The following is a 16,298-nucleotide window of genomic DNA, read 5'->3' on the forward strand; positions in this document are numbered from 1 at the left end:
GAAATTGAAAGACAATTTGAATGGGTACTTACATTAAAAAAAAAAACAAGTTTACATGTTTTAAATTGTATTTTATTCTACGTACTTTCATAAAGATACAGTGTATTCTATGAAACTTACAACTTTAAGAGTTTCGCGTCGTGGAATACAAATACAAGAATAAAGATGTATTCTTTATAAATCGTTAATCACAGTATGTACTAACACATAACATGGAATGAAATATTAAATTTTTTAATATTAATAAATAAGAATCTCAAGGTATCCCTGATTCCTATGAATGAAAAAACATTAAATTTCGTTAGTTACATTTCAAAGAAAAATATTCAAACCTCCTGTGGAGTTTGAAGGCACAATAGTATTTATATATAATTAAATAGTAATATTAATTGTACTGTACTAAGATAGACTAAATCATATTTTGTGTGTGATCAAAATTGGCACAGTTAATTAATTTAAAAAAAAACCGCAAATACTCACATTACTATTTCTGCCATTACTAAAAAAAATGCTGGCTGTCTTATAACTAACTGTAAGTTGGAAAACACTTACGCCCCTTACGTCATTATTAAAAAAAAAATAGAAATAAATTTCAAATATGGAATGAATTGAACATCTGGAATGATTCATCAATTTTGGAAAAATACATTCAAAATAATTAAATAGAGATTCAAAAGACTTAACAATATTGGTTCTTCATATACCCTTATTTATATTGACTTTATTACCTACGTAAATAAGTACAGAACTATTATTTGTTCATTTTGCCATGAGATTTAATGTCAAAAATAAAGTTGAAAGAGCATTTGACAAACTCAGTAAATTCAGTACAAACATTGGCGTTAATTTTTGATAACTATGTTAAAAACATATATTTAAGTACTTTAAATTAATATATTTCAACAATTAAATTCGTAGTTGAGAAAATAAGTCAAGAACAAGGCAATCTCATGTAAAAATGAACAGTCTGTATTTCGAAATGCTTATTAATTTGACGAAATAAAACAGTTCATATAATATTTCTACGTTCGTTAAATCAGTAAAGGCACGTCTACATGTGTCTTGTATTCCCGAAGTTGATGCCGCTTTGGTTGGCGCCCTTGTTGGAGCCATACTGTAGGGAGATGACGCCTTGTCCAGCTCTCAGCTGCTCCTCCGTGAAGTTACGTACGTTCTTCTCAGCTTCCTTTGGTCCTATCGACGGCTTGCCGAAGTTATGTGCCTGGAAATTATATTCATCAATTTAGATAACTGGAAAACAAGAAAACCATCAAATGGCAACCACCGAAATAATTTGGAATTTACGAATTGCAACATAAAATTTGTTGTTAATATTTAGCAGTAGATTGGATCAAGATATTATGTCTTTGAACATGATCTAAACAAAGTCACAAACATAGTATAGGTTAACATTGAAATTGTATTACTTTAATACTTCCGATTACCAGGAATTGATTGCATAAACACGCAAACAAGTTACATAAATGTATTAAGCTTATTATAATACTTATTTCTATTTATATAAAATGGAAATAGTAAATCCATTGTAAATCTGCGGAAGTGAATTTTGCGGACTTAGTGATTTAATGCCAAGACCGCGCGAAATAGAAATGCTTAATCTATGCCTTCTCCCCTGGGTAACGGGCTTGATTATGTTACTGTAGTTTAGTTTTTTCACCATTTATCTCTAGCAGCTTTAATTACTCTACATACTTTTACCCCACGTTTTGTTAGCACGAAACATTAAAATTACTTTAGACACCATAAAGCGTGTGAAGCACATTATTAGATCACAAACACAATGCTGTAATTGGATTTGAATGCTCGGCAACTGGAAATGTTTTCACAAGTTCAAGGTTCTATTCGTAGCTTAATATGGTTAATAGGTTTGCGGTCTTTGCCCTCCGTTCAAGGTTTTCAACACGTATGAGGTAAGTATGCATGCAAACATAGGAACGGCATTTTCGACATAATTGTAATATGTAAAAAAATATGTTTAGATTTGCGTAGACATGCGTATTACTGCATCATATTTGCTTGATTCTTTTGCGAATTCTATCTATAGTTTTTTTTTCGCATGATATAAACGCCTATACGTAGATTAGGTTTATGTGTTCTAGTGAATAGGTTAGACTGATATGATGATATACTCACGAATGCAAACGGTTTGTGTCTGTTGTGTTGTATTCATAATTTAGTAGAGCACTTTAACAGTTTTGCATTAAGTTGATGGCCACTTACTTTTCTCCCGAGGGACTGGAGGCATATAACGACAGAGTTCAAGTTCTGCCGTTCCCACAGGTCTACGGTCTGGAAGGTCTCCTGCGCGGGCACGCCGAGCTGACGCGCTGCTTCCAGGAACGCGTTGATGTTCTCCATGCATTTGAACGCCATCTTGGATTCGTTCACCTTCTTCACCATGCCCGGCTTGATGTTGTTCACCAATCTGGAAATTGAAAACATGATCTTGTAAAAAAGAAGTGAAAGGTACAAAAGGTTTTGTGTTCCAAACATGCATTTAAGTCTTGTGTTGTAAAATATTTATTAAGTTTGCCACCCTAAGCTTCTTTAGTGATTCTTAACGACACTGAATGTGTCAGGAACTTACCTAAATGTTGCAAAAACTAGTTTGAATTAAGCCTGGACAACAAACCCAGAAAGATGCTATTAATTTTCTGAAGTTCAATTTTGTTTATGCATGGGAAGATAACTGGTGTTAGTCATTTTTAATATAGCTCATGCTAACACTAAAGTGGCACTGTGTTTACTATTAGTATCGCTTAACCACTGTCACTAAATTATAAAACGGTAAAACACTTTGTTAATAAAGGGAATAACATAGATTCTTGATTTTATGGTTTCATGCGCAGCAGTGTTAAAAGGTTATTTGCACGCAAAGGCACTCCTTGTGTCCACACCTCTTAATAGTACTGAAAGGGGTGCCGTCCTTAATGGATGGGTCGCAAATAGGGATAATATCGATTAGGAAAACTAATTTTTAAATTTACAAATAAGGTAAATCAAATCTTTACTGCTTTCTTGTTCTTGAATTGTTTAAAGCTTTTAAACACTTTGAGGATACTTAAGTTTTTAATTCTTCTTTAGGGTATTCCACACAGGCAGGCTTTACACTTTAATTCTATTCACGCCTATCGTCAAATATCAAGTCAAGTTAGTTCATATTCTGATAAGTAACAAGCAAGTAACTAGCCGAGTTAAAGAAGTATACTTACTTGCACAAAAGAGTGCCGTCCTTAAGCACTTCGAAAAAGTTATCCATATCTCCGGACGTGTTCTGGGGCTCGCCTGTGATCTGGCGGACCCATTCTAAGCACTCCTCAGCCAACTCCTCGCTGTATTTGCTGTTGATCTGTAGCGATAGTAAAATAAAATTTAAAAAAGTGAATTAAAAAACATTTTAAATATAAGCTTTATTCATATTGTTTTTGGTAAAAGGAACAAAAAATTTTAAAAAGAAAAATTATTTGTTAAAACGAGCCCGAGCTCGATGAGGTTGTCTCTTTTCATAGCGAAGTTCCTATGGCCACCTTCCAAGTCTATCATCAGATCAGCGCCATGTCGTTATGATATTGCATTGTCACGCGATTTACAAAAGTATGCAAAATTTCAGCTCAATTGCAAGATTGATGATTAACATCGGGAAAGGTAAAACTGAATAAAAGCTTGAAATTAAGTTTTGGAACTTTCGAAATGTGAATTTTTTTACTTAACAACTAGAGCACATTTAATGGTCTAACAAATTTGACTATTTGGAGCTTATTTACACATATCGATAATAATATATTAGAAGATTAGGGAATAGGTTGTGATTACACTTTTGTCATAAAAGTCGGGCAGCATGGACAATGTCAAGGATATAAAGTGGCTCGAAAGTTAAAGAGCTATAGAGGGCAAGTTTGAATCACCATGATGACACATTATTGTGGAATTTTCTTAGTCTTTATTAACAGATAACGGAAAAATAAATATTTTATCAGAAAAATCAAAGTCTGTTTATTTTTAATTAAATCTCTATTTAGGAACACATCACGTTGTTAATACTTCACGCGCGATTCTCTTTTTCTACTATATATTTTATTCTCATTGAAAAAAAGGCAAAGGTCTTGGTGGCCAGCGAGCCACCTCTGTTTTGTTTAATTCTGCACTCAACAGTTATAGAATCATATTATGAAATACGAGTATATTCGTATTGCGATATCTATCACATACATGTATTATTATTCAAATAAATGTAACGTTAATATGTTAAAATTCCAAAGAGGTTTAGTCATCTAAATGCAATAGATATGAATCATTTACTTTTAATAAAAAGCATAGAAACAATTTAATAAAAAAGGTAGCAAATTGTGAAGCGCAAAATTTGCCGTAGTATTATTGAGCAATTCGGTGCAACATAGTCGTGCATTGTGCAAGGTCAAGCTGATAACGCAAGGGCAAACAAGCAGTTTAGCTTGTGTGTTGACATAACATTATAAATCATAACCTCACTCATGTAACTAGAAACAAAAAAAATAAGAAAAAAGAAAACCGACTTCAAAAAACATTGTCAAACAAAACTAAAAGGTAACAAACTAATGTCATGATTACCCTCGAAAGTATGAAAGTTCTCTGTTGTTATTTCCGACCAAACGACACGCAATGGCTATCGAATTAAAAAATAATTATAAAAATCGGACTACCAGGGGCGGATTTCCGAAGGATCAAAAAACGTCAAAACGAATTGAGAATCTATTCCTTTTAGAAGTCGGTTAAAAGCAAAATTTACTGTATGATTTTAGTCGAAAAGTCGAAATAAAATATTTTTTGTTGTCTTCGTACCACAACGGTTCCACTATTTTAATATAGACAGGTTGATTTATGAATTAGGTCAATCGTATAGCTATTTTCTTAAACTTTACTTACTTAAAGTTTCTTTCTATAAATGTATTGTTACTCTACATGTCAAAAGATGGATAAAGTGTGTTCAGTTGCATTTGTATGAAGAGTTAAGTAGGTAAGTAGTTATACTTCCTGTCAATGAATTTGGTGTATGCGTGCGTTAAATTATTTATTAAACAAAATAATTATAATTAAATTTAAGTGCGGGCTATATGCGAAACAACTTTCACAAATTCTTGAGGCCCTTATCATTCGTTATAATGTTTTAAATATTACTTAAGTTTCCCATAGCTAATATTTTTGGTATAAAAACAAAGTGATATACAAAAAAAAGTTTCCAGTCGAAAACAAATTTAGCTGTTTAACAATAAGACACGGTCTTAGCCGATAACTGCGTTTTTTAATACAAGTTGATAAAACGATGATGTAACTGAGAAAGTTTTTTTATAATTTAAAGTGTAGGTAAAACAGTATTATTATATTTCATTTACTTCAAATGCATTCCAATTCATGTAAATAACTTATTGCTTAAAAAAAGTTCCTTTAACGTACGATTATTAACACGTTAATTTAATAAGACAGAAACATTACAGTAAAAACTTCACCTATTTATGATAAGTAGGTATGCAGTTAGGGTTGCCAGGTCACCAAACCTACTAGCCGGACAGACCAGCCAGTTGACCGGACATTTGAGTAGAAACGTCGGACACCCTACATTATTTAGAATTTAGTCTCAGTATTAATAGGTACACTCTCGGTTGGGAAATGTAAAAAACCTAACAAAAGCTCGGACACCGTTTATTTTGGCCGGACACGCAATCAAAAAGCCTACCTATGTCAGGCTTTATTCGGACGCCTGGCAACGCTATATGCAGTAATGCTTACCATTATTTACAAAATCATTTCTTATTGCATCACTTATATTTTATTTCTATTAATAATACCACAATGATTTAATGTCATCAAATGAATAAAACATTTTGTTAAATAAAATGTTATTTGTTACACTTTATTCGTAATTCTCGAAACAAGCCGCAAATAACTCTATCAATTGGTCAGTGAGGCGCCGACTCAGCTTATTAATTAGAATTGAAGTGAGTCGTTTTGTTGATATGTCACCGGCAAATCGCGGACTCGACAAATTGTATGCGCTAATTCATTAAAATATTAGTCTAAGGTATATAATAATTTTCTTTGCAACCAATTAGAATTGCGAACTGCCGCTGGTTGAGATGTCACCTATACAAACTGTCGTAACATAGTCAATTTGTTGAATTCCTTAGATAGTATGCCGAGTCTTTACGATACCTAGGCAAATCACAAATGGGCGGTATAAACAATTTGTCGGTAACAGATGTGTTACACACAGTACAGACAGCCGAAACCCGACTCGGATACGGATGACGCAATCTGCCAAGGATTCAACAGTGACTCACTGTTGGCTGGACTCGGTTCCAACATACGTTAAAATATATCCGCATAAGGATTGAATTCCGTCTCATGCTTGTAACTAAATGTTTAGCAGAAAATTACCTATAAATTTATGAATGATTTCCTTGTTTTCACTGCCGAAACTTTTATACAAAATTATGATGCCATCCCTGTCACGCTCTTTGATAAATAACAGACAGCAATAAGATTGTATTCCGATGTTTCGGCTTCTGGAATTTTCTTGGCATGAAACCTTACATAGGGTCCGTAAGTGTACAAGCTACATCCTCGTAGGTGACGCCACTCATTTTTCTTTAATTTTTTTTTTTCATAATTTTGATGAAGATTCCAAGTGCTACTAATAAGTTTTGCTATCTTACTATCTACTACTTCTTACTAATATTATAAATGCGAATGTTTGGATAGATGGATTGATGGATGGATGTTTGTTTGAAGATATCTCCAGAACTACTTATTACGTTTTTTTTTATTCCGCGCGCACGGAGTCGCGGGCAACAGCTAGTATTATAATAGAGCATAGATCATTGAACTATTTTAAGTAGATCAAGTATAATACGCACTTTGAACTAATAAATCACAGTCCTATCACCAGATATGGCGACTCCGCCGCGCCAACAATTCGGTCGCTAAATTATTATTCAACCGCGTTATCTATTTTCGAAGACAGAGGAAGTAGTTTCTAGTATGTCCTGTTTTAACGGTTACCAAACCACTTGCTACTAAATGATAGGTTATTGAACTGTTACTAAGAAGGTCATCAAAATTACGTGACTGATAAACTCTCACTGATATTAAAAACCTATGTTACATTGTATTTTTTCTGATGGGCAAATTGTCTAGGTAAAATCAAAATCTTCTTGACTTTTTTATTCCTTCGTAAACATATTTTTAAACTCAAAAGCAAGTGTTTATGACATCCAATATCACGACTCTTACGATGAAAAGAGTTTGTAATAAAATGTAACAGTGTAACACTTTACGTCGCGTAAGTCTTTTAATATTGATAAATATAAGATATTAGTTGTAAACCATTGACGAAGAAGAATGTCACTTAAATCATGTCACCAACAAAATTAGAATTTCATTGAACTATGGACTTTCTACTTTTTATAATATTTTTTTCTTACTATAAAAGATAGGAATAAAATAGTTTTTGGCATTTTGACAATAAAAAGGTCCATATCAATGTATCGCGAGGTCAACATTGTTAGTAATGACCTCGTTAGTCTAAATATGATAAAGACACGTTTCTGCTAATTTACGCTGTTAATTAATATGGAGTAATACGTATTTATTAATTGTATTTTATTATAATAAATTAAAGTTGCTAATATTCGTGTTTAACACCGTTATACGTACAAATGTAAACATACTTTGTTATTAAAAATGAAATAGTTTGACAACAGATAAAATTAATTATCTTTGTGAAACCACAATGTTTATTTTACATTTTTATACAGTAAAAAATTATTTACTCAAGAAAGTAAATAATAAATCAAATAAAACATTAAATTATGAGTTATTTTTTAATATTAATCCCTACATCAATTTATGATTACATACCATTAACGCCAAATTAAAACGACATTCATCGCCCACGTATGTAGATGACCATACAGTCAAACAGTTAGCAACAAAAACCGTCTGTGGTCACAAATAGCCGTGACTCAATGCTCAAGCTTATCCGTTTGAATTTAACGTCTCGTTCGTTTTTAACTGAACAACATAACGGTAATATAAGATATTATTTCAAGTAACATACCTTTACGGGCCTCAAAAATAACGTTTTTGCACTCAAATTTTTATATAAATAATGGGTTTTATTGCTCAAGTATAGAGTAAATTTAAAGGACCTGCTACACCCTAATTAAGATTCTCTTAGCTCATTTAGGTTTCTAAAACAGGAATCAATATGGATAAAAGATTCATACCTATCAGTGAGAGATAATTTTAACCAAAAAGAAAAGAAAGATGAAAAAGAAAGATGAAAATAATCTCATGTAAACGATGAAAGAATACAAAAAGGTCCAAACCTTTTTGAAGGTGTGAGCAACAAAAAAAAAACAAACGCGGAAAGTGCTAAGTGTTAGTTATAACAAGAAATCCTCGAGCAATTATTGCAACTGCGAGGCGACGAATAAGGTGGCAGGAATGGGGTCAGCTTGTACGGCCGGTGGGGACGGGGTCAATGCAACGCATTCAGCCGATTTGCAGAAAGGGACGAATTTAAAAGTCCTGCGTTGCACGCAAACATTTCTTCACGTCTTTGGTAATTTTCAAATGACTGCAGGTACAACATCACATATGACCTTATTCCACAGTATTTTTGTACCAAATATTTTTTAACATTAGAGGTAATTATAGACGAAACATTGTTTGTGGTATTTATCTAATATTACCATTAATATAACTACCTAATATTTGTGATTAATAATTCCATCTGATATTTATAATGCAAATAACTAGCAACACTAACAGGTACAAAGTGTGTTAGAGAAACACGTCTAAGATTTCTACGCAAGAATTTCTAGTACTAAATTAAACATGCTTTAGGAAAGACTTTACGCAAAGCATTCCAAGTATTTAAATGTTTTATCGACACAGTTTGTTTAATGTAAATTTACTACTACGTCTATAAGAACTATGTACTTTGTGTTCACAGAAGGTACATTGCACCGGTGTATATGAAAGTTCTTTTTGAAATTTTTACGTAAAATTTCTAACTAAACATTCTAGACTAGACTGTAAGTAAAACTTGGTACCTGATAACACCATCACATACTTGTTAAAAGGTTTGAGTTAAATACCATTGTATTTGGAAGTTAGTGTTCGTTTAAATACTTTTAACTTTTGATATAGTCAATATATTTGTCATCAATTATATTCAAGCCAGTATTTTGGTCATACTGAGGAATAAACTCATTCTTATATTGAAAATTAACTGAATACATGAGTAAACAAACAACACAACGCAACGGCGCCAAAGAGAAATTTGTCTTAATGTCAATGTGCAACATATGGTGTAGTTTTGAAAGTAGCCTATATATTTAAGCCTTATACATACGTATGGCGTAAAGGCCATACCGTATAAGGCGTGGATCTGCGCCAGCCGAACCTTGTGAGTCATTGCCCGTTGTATTAGTATGAAATAAATTCTTTCAAAGTAATTGAACATCTGTCGTATGAAAATATTTATAGAGCTTGCGTATTTGATATCGTATTACGTAAATTAAGTGTTCATATGAAACTGGAACAAAAATATAACATTTTTACATATGACTACTACAAAATTATTTGATTGGAAATACATGTGTTTGAGATTAATAATTTACAACGTATTTATTCGTTTATAATACGAAATATAAATTCTACCAATGTACAGTCTTAGAAAATTAGCTACAAAAATGTTTATGAAGGAAGAAAGGAAAATTTCTGCATTCGTGTCTAATATTAATGTGATATGACTAATGTTAGTTTACGATTCATACGAGAATATATGTAGTTAAAATTAAATATCTTTATAAATCTTACTCAAAATAAAAACAAAATAGTTCAATATATTTATAGAATAAGGCCATCATAGATTATATAATAAAAACTTAATTAAAAAATAGACATCACGTTCCAGGAACACACAATAGGATTGCGTTATGCATCAAGGGGCAGTTCAGATTCATACAAAGCTACTCGTCAAGGTCACTTGAGTATACTAAACCATAGTACACTTAAATAGAAACTTTCTTTGTAAGTTTTAAAGTCTTTTAAATTAAAGGGCCGCATTAAATTTACAACCTTGATTTACGTGGACAACTTACGTAATTTTACAACGGAAACAGTCATCGTTTTAACTTTTATAAGTAATCGTTTCGTAATATTATTTCAAGAAATATTTGATAAGGTCGTCGCCATACCAATTGGATTCTGAGTAATATTAGCATTGTTAGAGGAAATAAACACATTACACTTATTAATATTATAAATGTGAATGTTTAGATGTATTTATGGATGTTTTAGGTATCTCCAAAACCGCTTAACAGATGTCGATTAAAAGAGGTATAAATGTAGAACGTCTGGAAGAACACATAAGAGAATAATTAAGTTTTATATTACTAGTGTATTAATTTGACGGTTCTCTTTGATATTTCATAGTTAATTCTTCTATTATTCGTAGTTTTGAATAATGTCTTCGAGTTCGATCATATTATTAATTGATACAGACACACAATTGATTGTATAAAATCTCTACAAATTATGCTTATTTCAGTCCCCTAAGTAGTTTTAGCATACGCATTTAATTTCACTATAAATTACGTAGTACTTCACATCACAATATAAAGTGCTTAAACATCTGTAATTCGTGTGAATTCCACACTATTTGTACAAACAAGTTAATCACACGTGAAGGTATGCGCTTTATCAGTGACGCGTTACAAACGTTTTAACCTTTTGTATACACCATTGACTGTACTAGGCATTGTAAATTCCTGTCTCTATGGAAATCTGAGCAAATGCGAATGTAAATTGAATCAGAGCGGTGACATAAAGGAGTGGAACGCACTATGTGAAGATACATGCAGAAAATACTAAAAAGTGTTGTAGTAACATTGTTTCTCATCTAGAAATAGATAATTTTATACAAATTACTGATAGAAAATGTGAATCGCCTAATAAACCATCAACATTTGTATGATCACAATATTCAGCAAACCTTTCAAATATAGGTAAGTACACAACTCAGTAAGTTGGCGCTACGAAATAATTAGTAATACGAAAAAATTCAGAAGAAGATAATCTTCACGTTTAACGAAGTAATACTTATATTGCATAAATCTAAGTGGATTATGATCTAATATTTGTAGTAATCTAATAGCAGCATATTTGTCTGAAAAGAATTACAACTGCAGCTACTGATAAACGCCTGTATTATTTTAAAAATGATAATTCAGGCGCCTTGTAATAAAATTACAACACTGACTTATAACACAATAAGCGATACATCCACATGTTCGGTAATATTCCCCTCACAAAAGTTGAATCGAGAACCGGTCCCGAGGTGTCGGCGGATTCCCCTTGACCCAGAATAACCAGTGTGGCCCGCGGCAGGAAGAAAGTCGGCCCCTTACTTGTAACAGTACTATAATCGTTTATAAAAATATTCAAAGATACACCGATAAAAAATTGTACGTACATCTTCTGTCTTGGTAGTTTAATTAAATAGTCAGAAAAGGTAACCCTTACTGGAGATGTTTGATGAATATTAAAAATTCCATAATGAGCAACGACTATAAAGTACATTTATGTTATTTCATGCTCAGTTATCGGACTTACTAGGGGAATTACTAACTCTATAGTTAGTAATTCTCAGCAAGGGAATTACTAATTCTACAGTTAGTAATTCGGAGGAAAGGAATTACTAATTCTACAGTTAGTAATTCCCCGGGTGACAGAGGACAAATGTATGTAACTGAAGCGTCTTCGAACCTAAATATTATTATTAATAACATTTAGGTTCATCTATACAACGGCAGAAAAAAAAACTGCTTAAGTACTTAACGACGACGACGACGACGTTCGGCAGAAAAAAAAACTGCTTAAGTACTTAACCATTACAAGACTGATATTCTCAGTGGAGTAGAACAGTGACAATCAATGAAGTTGCCAATGTTGAATTTAACGTGGGAACAATAATTTCTATGACGCAATCTTTGTCATCGTTTGATGACAAACGCTTATTGTTATTCTATACTTATTTACTTCAGTGAAACATAATAGAAAAATATTTTAAGTATAGTTAGTTGTCTTCAATGGAAACAAATCTATTGCTATACAAATGGAAATTTAATCAAGCAACACTGGGCATGGAAATCAACAGTTGTGGCCAGCAACAACATCTGTTGCACGAATTGGCCGGGACGACCGATGAAATACCACGACCACACCGAAGAGAGGCGTGAAGTGGAAGCATTTCTGCGTTTCATCTGATGAGTGTGAGTGCCGGAGGCCTAATTTTAGTCCCCTTTCCCTTCATACCCTTTTCTTATAAGGAAAGGATGTGAAGGGGAAGTAGATTTAGTGGAGGAGAGGACGCAAAGGAGGAGCATATTTTTCAGTGCATTCTCTCCTTCATCGATTAAAGGTAGGCACCGCATCTGCAATTGCGGATTTCTATGGGCAGCGGCCGCTTCGCTATATCAGCATATTCAGCTGACCGCTTGTTCGTTTGCTAAATTTCTTGTCTTCTCATTTAGCTTGTCTCTAAAATTCTTACATCAAATTGTCATAAGTTGTTAATAAGTTACTCTTTAATTCGTGGCATCAAGATTTGCTTTATATTCTATGAACATTACGAAGACGAAGACAGTTCTCTTACTATTAATGATGTCATTTAAGTTTGTTTTAGTTGATGTGAAAATTGGTTATGAATGGAATTTCATAATGCAGTGTCTTGTCTAGAGGTAAAGTTGGCTAGTGTTTCAACATCATATTTGCAGTTTTTTTTTTTAAACATTAAGTCAATTTTGATTGTGTTTACTATTCGTTATTATTTGCTACCCTCGAAATACATCTAATATATAAAATTCTCGTGTCACAGTTTTCGTTCCCGTACTCCTCCGAAACGGCCTGACCGATTCTCATGAAATTTTGTGAGCATATTCAGTAGGTCTGAGAATCGGCCAACATCTATTTTTCATTTTTTTTTTAACTTCGCGCGGACGGAATCGCGGGCGACTGCTAGTATATTATATAATTTATCAAAGAGAATTCGAGATGTTATTATTTCTTACTTATAAATGCGAAAGTTAAGATGGATGGATGGTTTGCTTGAAGGTATTTTCGGAAAAATTTAGGTTTTTTTAAATTCCGCGCGGACAAAGTCGGGGCGACTGTTAGATAATTTATATATTGACGGTTGTTGACATTTAAAATAAGAACGTTTTATACGTTTACGTGTCTGTTAAATGAAAATAAGAAAAAAGTACGTACAGTAGAGTCCAAATTTATACTTACGTTTTTAATTTTAGCCTTTTTATATTTCAGTCAGCGTAAACTCTCATTACGAGAGTGGAGTTTGCTTGTAAATTATAGAATAAGTTGGAGCGATTTTTATGCCTTCAAACCTTCATAACTAACTAGTGAATATTAATCCAAAAAATACCGAAATGCTTCGAAAGATATTCCAAGTAACAATTATTACCAAAAATTACATTACATAACCGTAAGGAAATAGTCAGTTTACCATTGTACAACTCTATTCTGTTACCTAAACTTCGGTGAAGATTAAAAAAATATATAAACTCGTTGTGTGGTTGACGTTTAATATAAAGCGATGACCTAATGCTAGTAACTACGAGTATATGAGATAACAATGTTAACAAAATTCATGAATAACTCTAGTTATTACAAAGATAACTAAGATTCAGAACTAATATAAATAAAAACATCCAAAAGTTGTGACGAAACTAAAAAACTAATACTGAATGTTTAAAAGCAAACAATTTCGGAAATAAGCATTTACCCAAGCTTGATATTTTATGCTGAACTACTATAAAACTGAACTAATTGTTTATCACGAATTCGTGAGAACGTGTTCGGGAAGTAATAAAAAAGTTAATTAGTAGCCTCTTCTTCCAGGCTATATTCTACATCTACCAAAGTTCTGCGAGATCCATACAACCGTTCTGGAGATACCTTCTAACAAACATCTATTCATACGTAGGCCTACGCACCAAGCCGGAAGAATTAGGTCATCGTGATAAATTCTTTCACAACGCCGACTGACCCGTAATATTCGTATCCCGTTGAGGACAACGGCCATATTCGCAGGAGCGAATATGGCCTATCGTATTCCTCGACAAATCGCCTTTATCAAATTCCAACCACGAATTATGTCGGTAACAATGTAGCCATTTTGATTATAACATGGTACAACACAAATTATTAAAAGCGGTGATAGAAGCCCTTCATAAAAGTGGGAGAAAAGCTTTGATTTATTTTCCTTGCAAATAAGCAGTTAATTTGACAGCAAGAACGACGTAAACATATCTGTTATTTACGAAGAGTGATTGTACGATGAAGACAGATTTTTCTTTAAACCTTGAATTTCTACTAAAGATTACCATCACTTGAAAATATATTGTCATTCTTCTAATTTTTATTTAAATAACTGAGATAACAATAGGTGTTTTGGCTGTATAAATTGACAGTTAAATTGTGGCAAATGAAAATTCATGTACGCCGTTTACCTCGCCCGACAAACTTTAAGTTAAAACACGTTATGTTATCAAGAACCCAATACAGTTTATGAGGTCGCCGTTGAGTAAAAGCGATAGATAAAAGTATTTTACGATTATGAATTGAATTACTAAAAAGAAATTCTATAAAATAAAAGGTACCCCCTCTTTTGCTTTATTGCGCAGACCACTCGAAATTGTTATTTTTTAATATTAAAACTAAAGTTAATAGTAATATGCAATTGTTTTCTTATAAATTATCAAGACTCCGAGAAATTAACAGCCCGCGTTTTGGGTACGTGAAGATAAAATTCTTTGCATTCGTTAAAACCTGTTTTCACCATTTAGGTTATAACTTAGTGCCTACGTAGGTATCAATAATAGCCTACACTCATACCTTGCGGGTACAAATGTGTTCGTATTGGCAAACGGAAAATTTTACGTAAGCCTTCTAACGTGCAGTGAGTTTTAATACCTGCTAAGTAATTGTTAAGCAGATTCTAATAAGAATAGCAAAGCTTTGCGAAACGTGTGCTCATGTGTTCTAAGTAGGTCATGGCTAAGTCCTTGAAACATTTCTGGAGCTCAGCATCCCAAATCAATATCTAAGTTATCGTTACCTAGTAATAAGCTGAGCTGACTTTTAAAATCGGTCGTATAATAACCGGCAACCGAAAAATTTAAATTAGAATTAGAACTCACCTTTCTTTGTGCCTCCGCGGCTAATCCAGATTTGGCTGCTCTGTTGTTGGCCATTTTGAACTAACAACTAAGTTTATACGATTAATAATAAATTAAATCACAGACACGGTACGCCGTGATGTCACTGCGTGCAGTTGAGAATAATCTGGCGTTTGGAAATGTAAACAGGCGTGCGGGTCGCTGTCGTGTCGGCTGTGGTGCCACTGCTATGTGTGAGTGTGTGCTGATGAATGACATCATGCAGCGCGCGACCGGCCACTGCACGACACGATCCCCGGCCAACGAATAGGGATGTGCACTTACGAAATATCGACTTATCTGAAATATATTTGTTTTTTTAATATAAAATAAAAAACACGGTAGTTCAATCTCCCAAGCTAATGGAGTTTAAAACTGTATCTTAAATTACTCATGTTCACTTATAAGCTGTTCAAATTAACACAAGGAGGGTAAAACAATTCAAATCAAAAAGGTTGATATTTAACCTTTCATAATTTTTGTTTTAAAAATAAATCTTTATTTTAGTCAATTTATTGATGATTTTTGTAAACTTTCAACTTACACACTTTAAAGCGATGTTTTTAGAGAAATATCTGCATTGCAGGAAGCAAAATTTTTTTAATGTTTCAGTTAAAAAATTGTCGCTCGTCAATATCGTAAAAGATCAAAGAGAATAGCAACACATATTGTTTGTAAAATTATCAAAATGCGAAAGTAACCCTGTCTCTTTGTCAAAAATGTTGTAAAGATTTAAACGAAAATTATTACACAGATAACCTGAGCCTACTTTTTAATGTGAAAAAGGGTTGAAAGATGGGATTAAAAGTTGTATGGTAGTATTTTTAAAGCTAGAAGCTTAAATTTTATTTTTTGTAGTCTGTTGAATTGATATAAATAAATGTTTGAAAATTTTGATTTTTTTCTCCTCAAGGGTGTAAAATAAAAATAGAAAATAGGGGATGTAAATTCGTTTGGAAATATGTGAGGTATATATGAATATTTTATAAGTTTGCG

The 16,298-nt window shown here is 32.8% G+C and overlaps 1 protein-coding gene across 1 annotated transcript; it reads right to left on the reverse strand.

The window, feature by feature from the left end:
• Nucleotides 1–892: 892 nt before the first annotated feature.
• Nucleotides 893–15,537, reverse strand: LOC106717489 (myophilin). Its single transcript, XM_014511358.2, has 4 exons — nucleotides 15,285–15,537; nucleotides 3,234–3,370; nucleotides 2,242–2,446; nucleotides 893–1,222 (listed from the first exon to the last, which is right to left on the reverse strand). Exons 1-4 carry the CDS (start codon nucleotides 15,336–15,338, stop codon nucleotides 1,052–1,054), a joined length of 567 nt encoding a protein of 188 aa, XP_014366844.1. The 5' UTR covers nucleotides 15,339–15,537; the 3' UTR covers nucleotides 893–1,051.
• Between the last annotated feature and the right edge of the window lie 761 nt (nucleotides 15,538–16,298).

The sequence above is a fragment of the Papilio machaon genome, chromosome 10, assembly GCF_912999745.1.
Source record: "Papilio machaon chromosome 10, ilPapMach1.1, whole genome shotgun sequence".
Classification (NCBI taxonomy): domain Eukaryota; kingdom Metazoa; phylum Arthropoda; class Insecta; order Lepidoptera; family Papilionidae; genus Papilio; species Papilio machaon.

Coding starts and splice junctions, on each gene's coding strand:
- LOC106717489 (XM_014511358.2), bottom strand. CDS start 15,338: ATGGCCAACAACAGAGCAGCCAAATCTGGATTAGCCGCGGAGGCACAA. Junction 3,371..15,284: donor CCGCGGAGGCACAAAGAAAG/GTGAGTTCTAAT, acceptor CTATCGCTACAG/ATCAACAGCAAATACAGCGA. Junction 1,223..2,241: donor TCCAGTCCCTCGGGAGAAAA/GTAAGTGGCCAT, acceptor TATAATTTCCAG/GCACATAACTTCGGCAAGCC.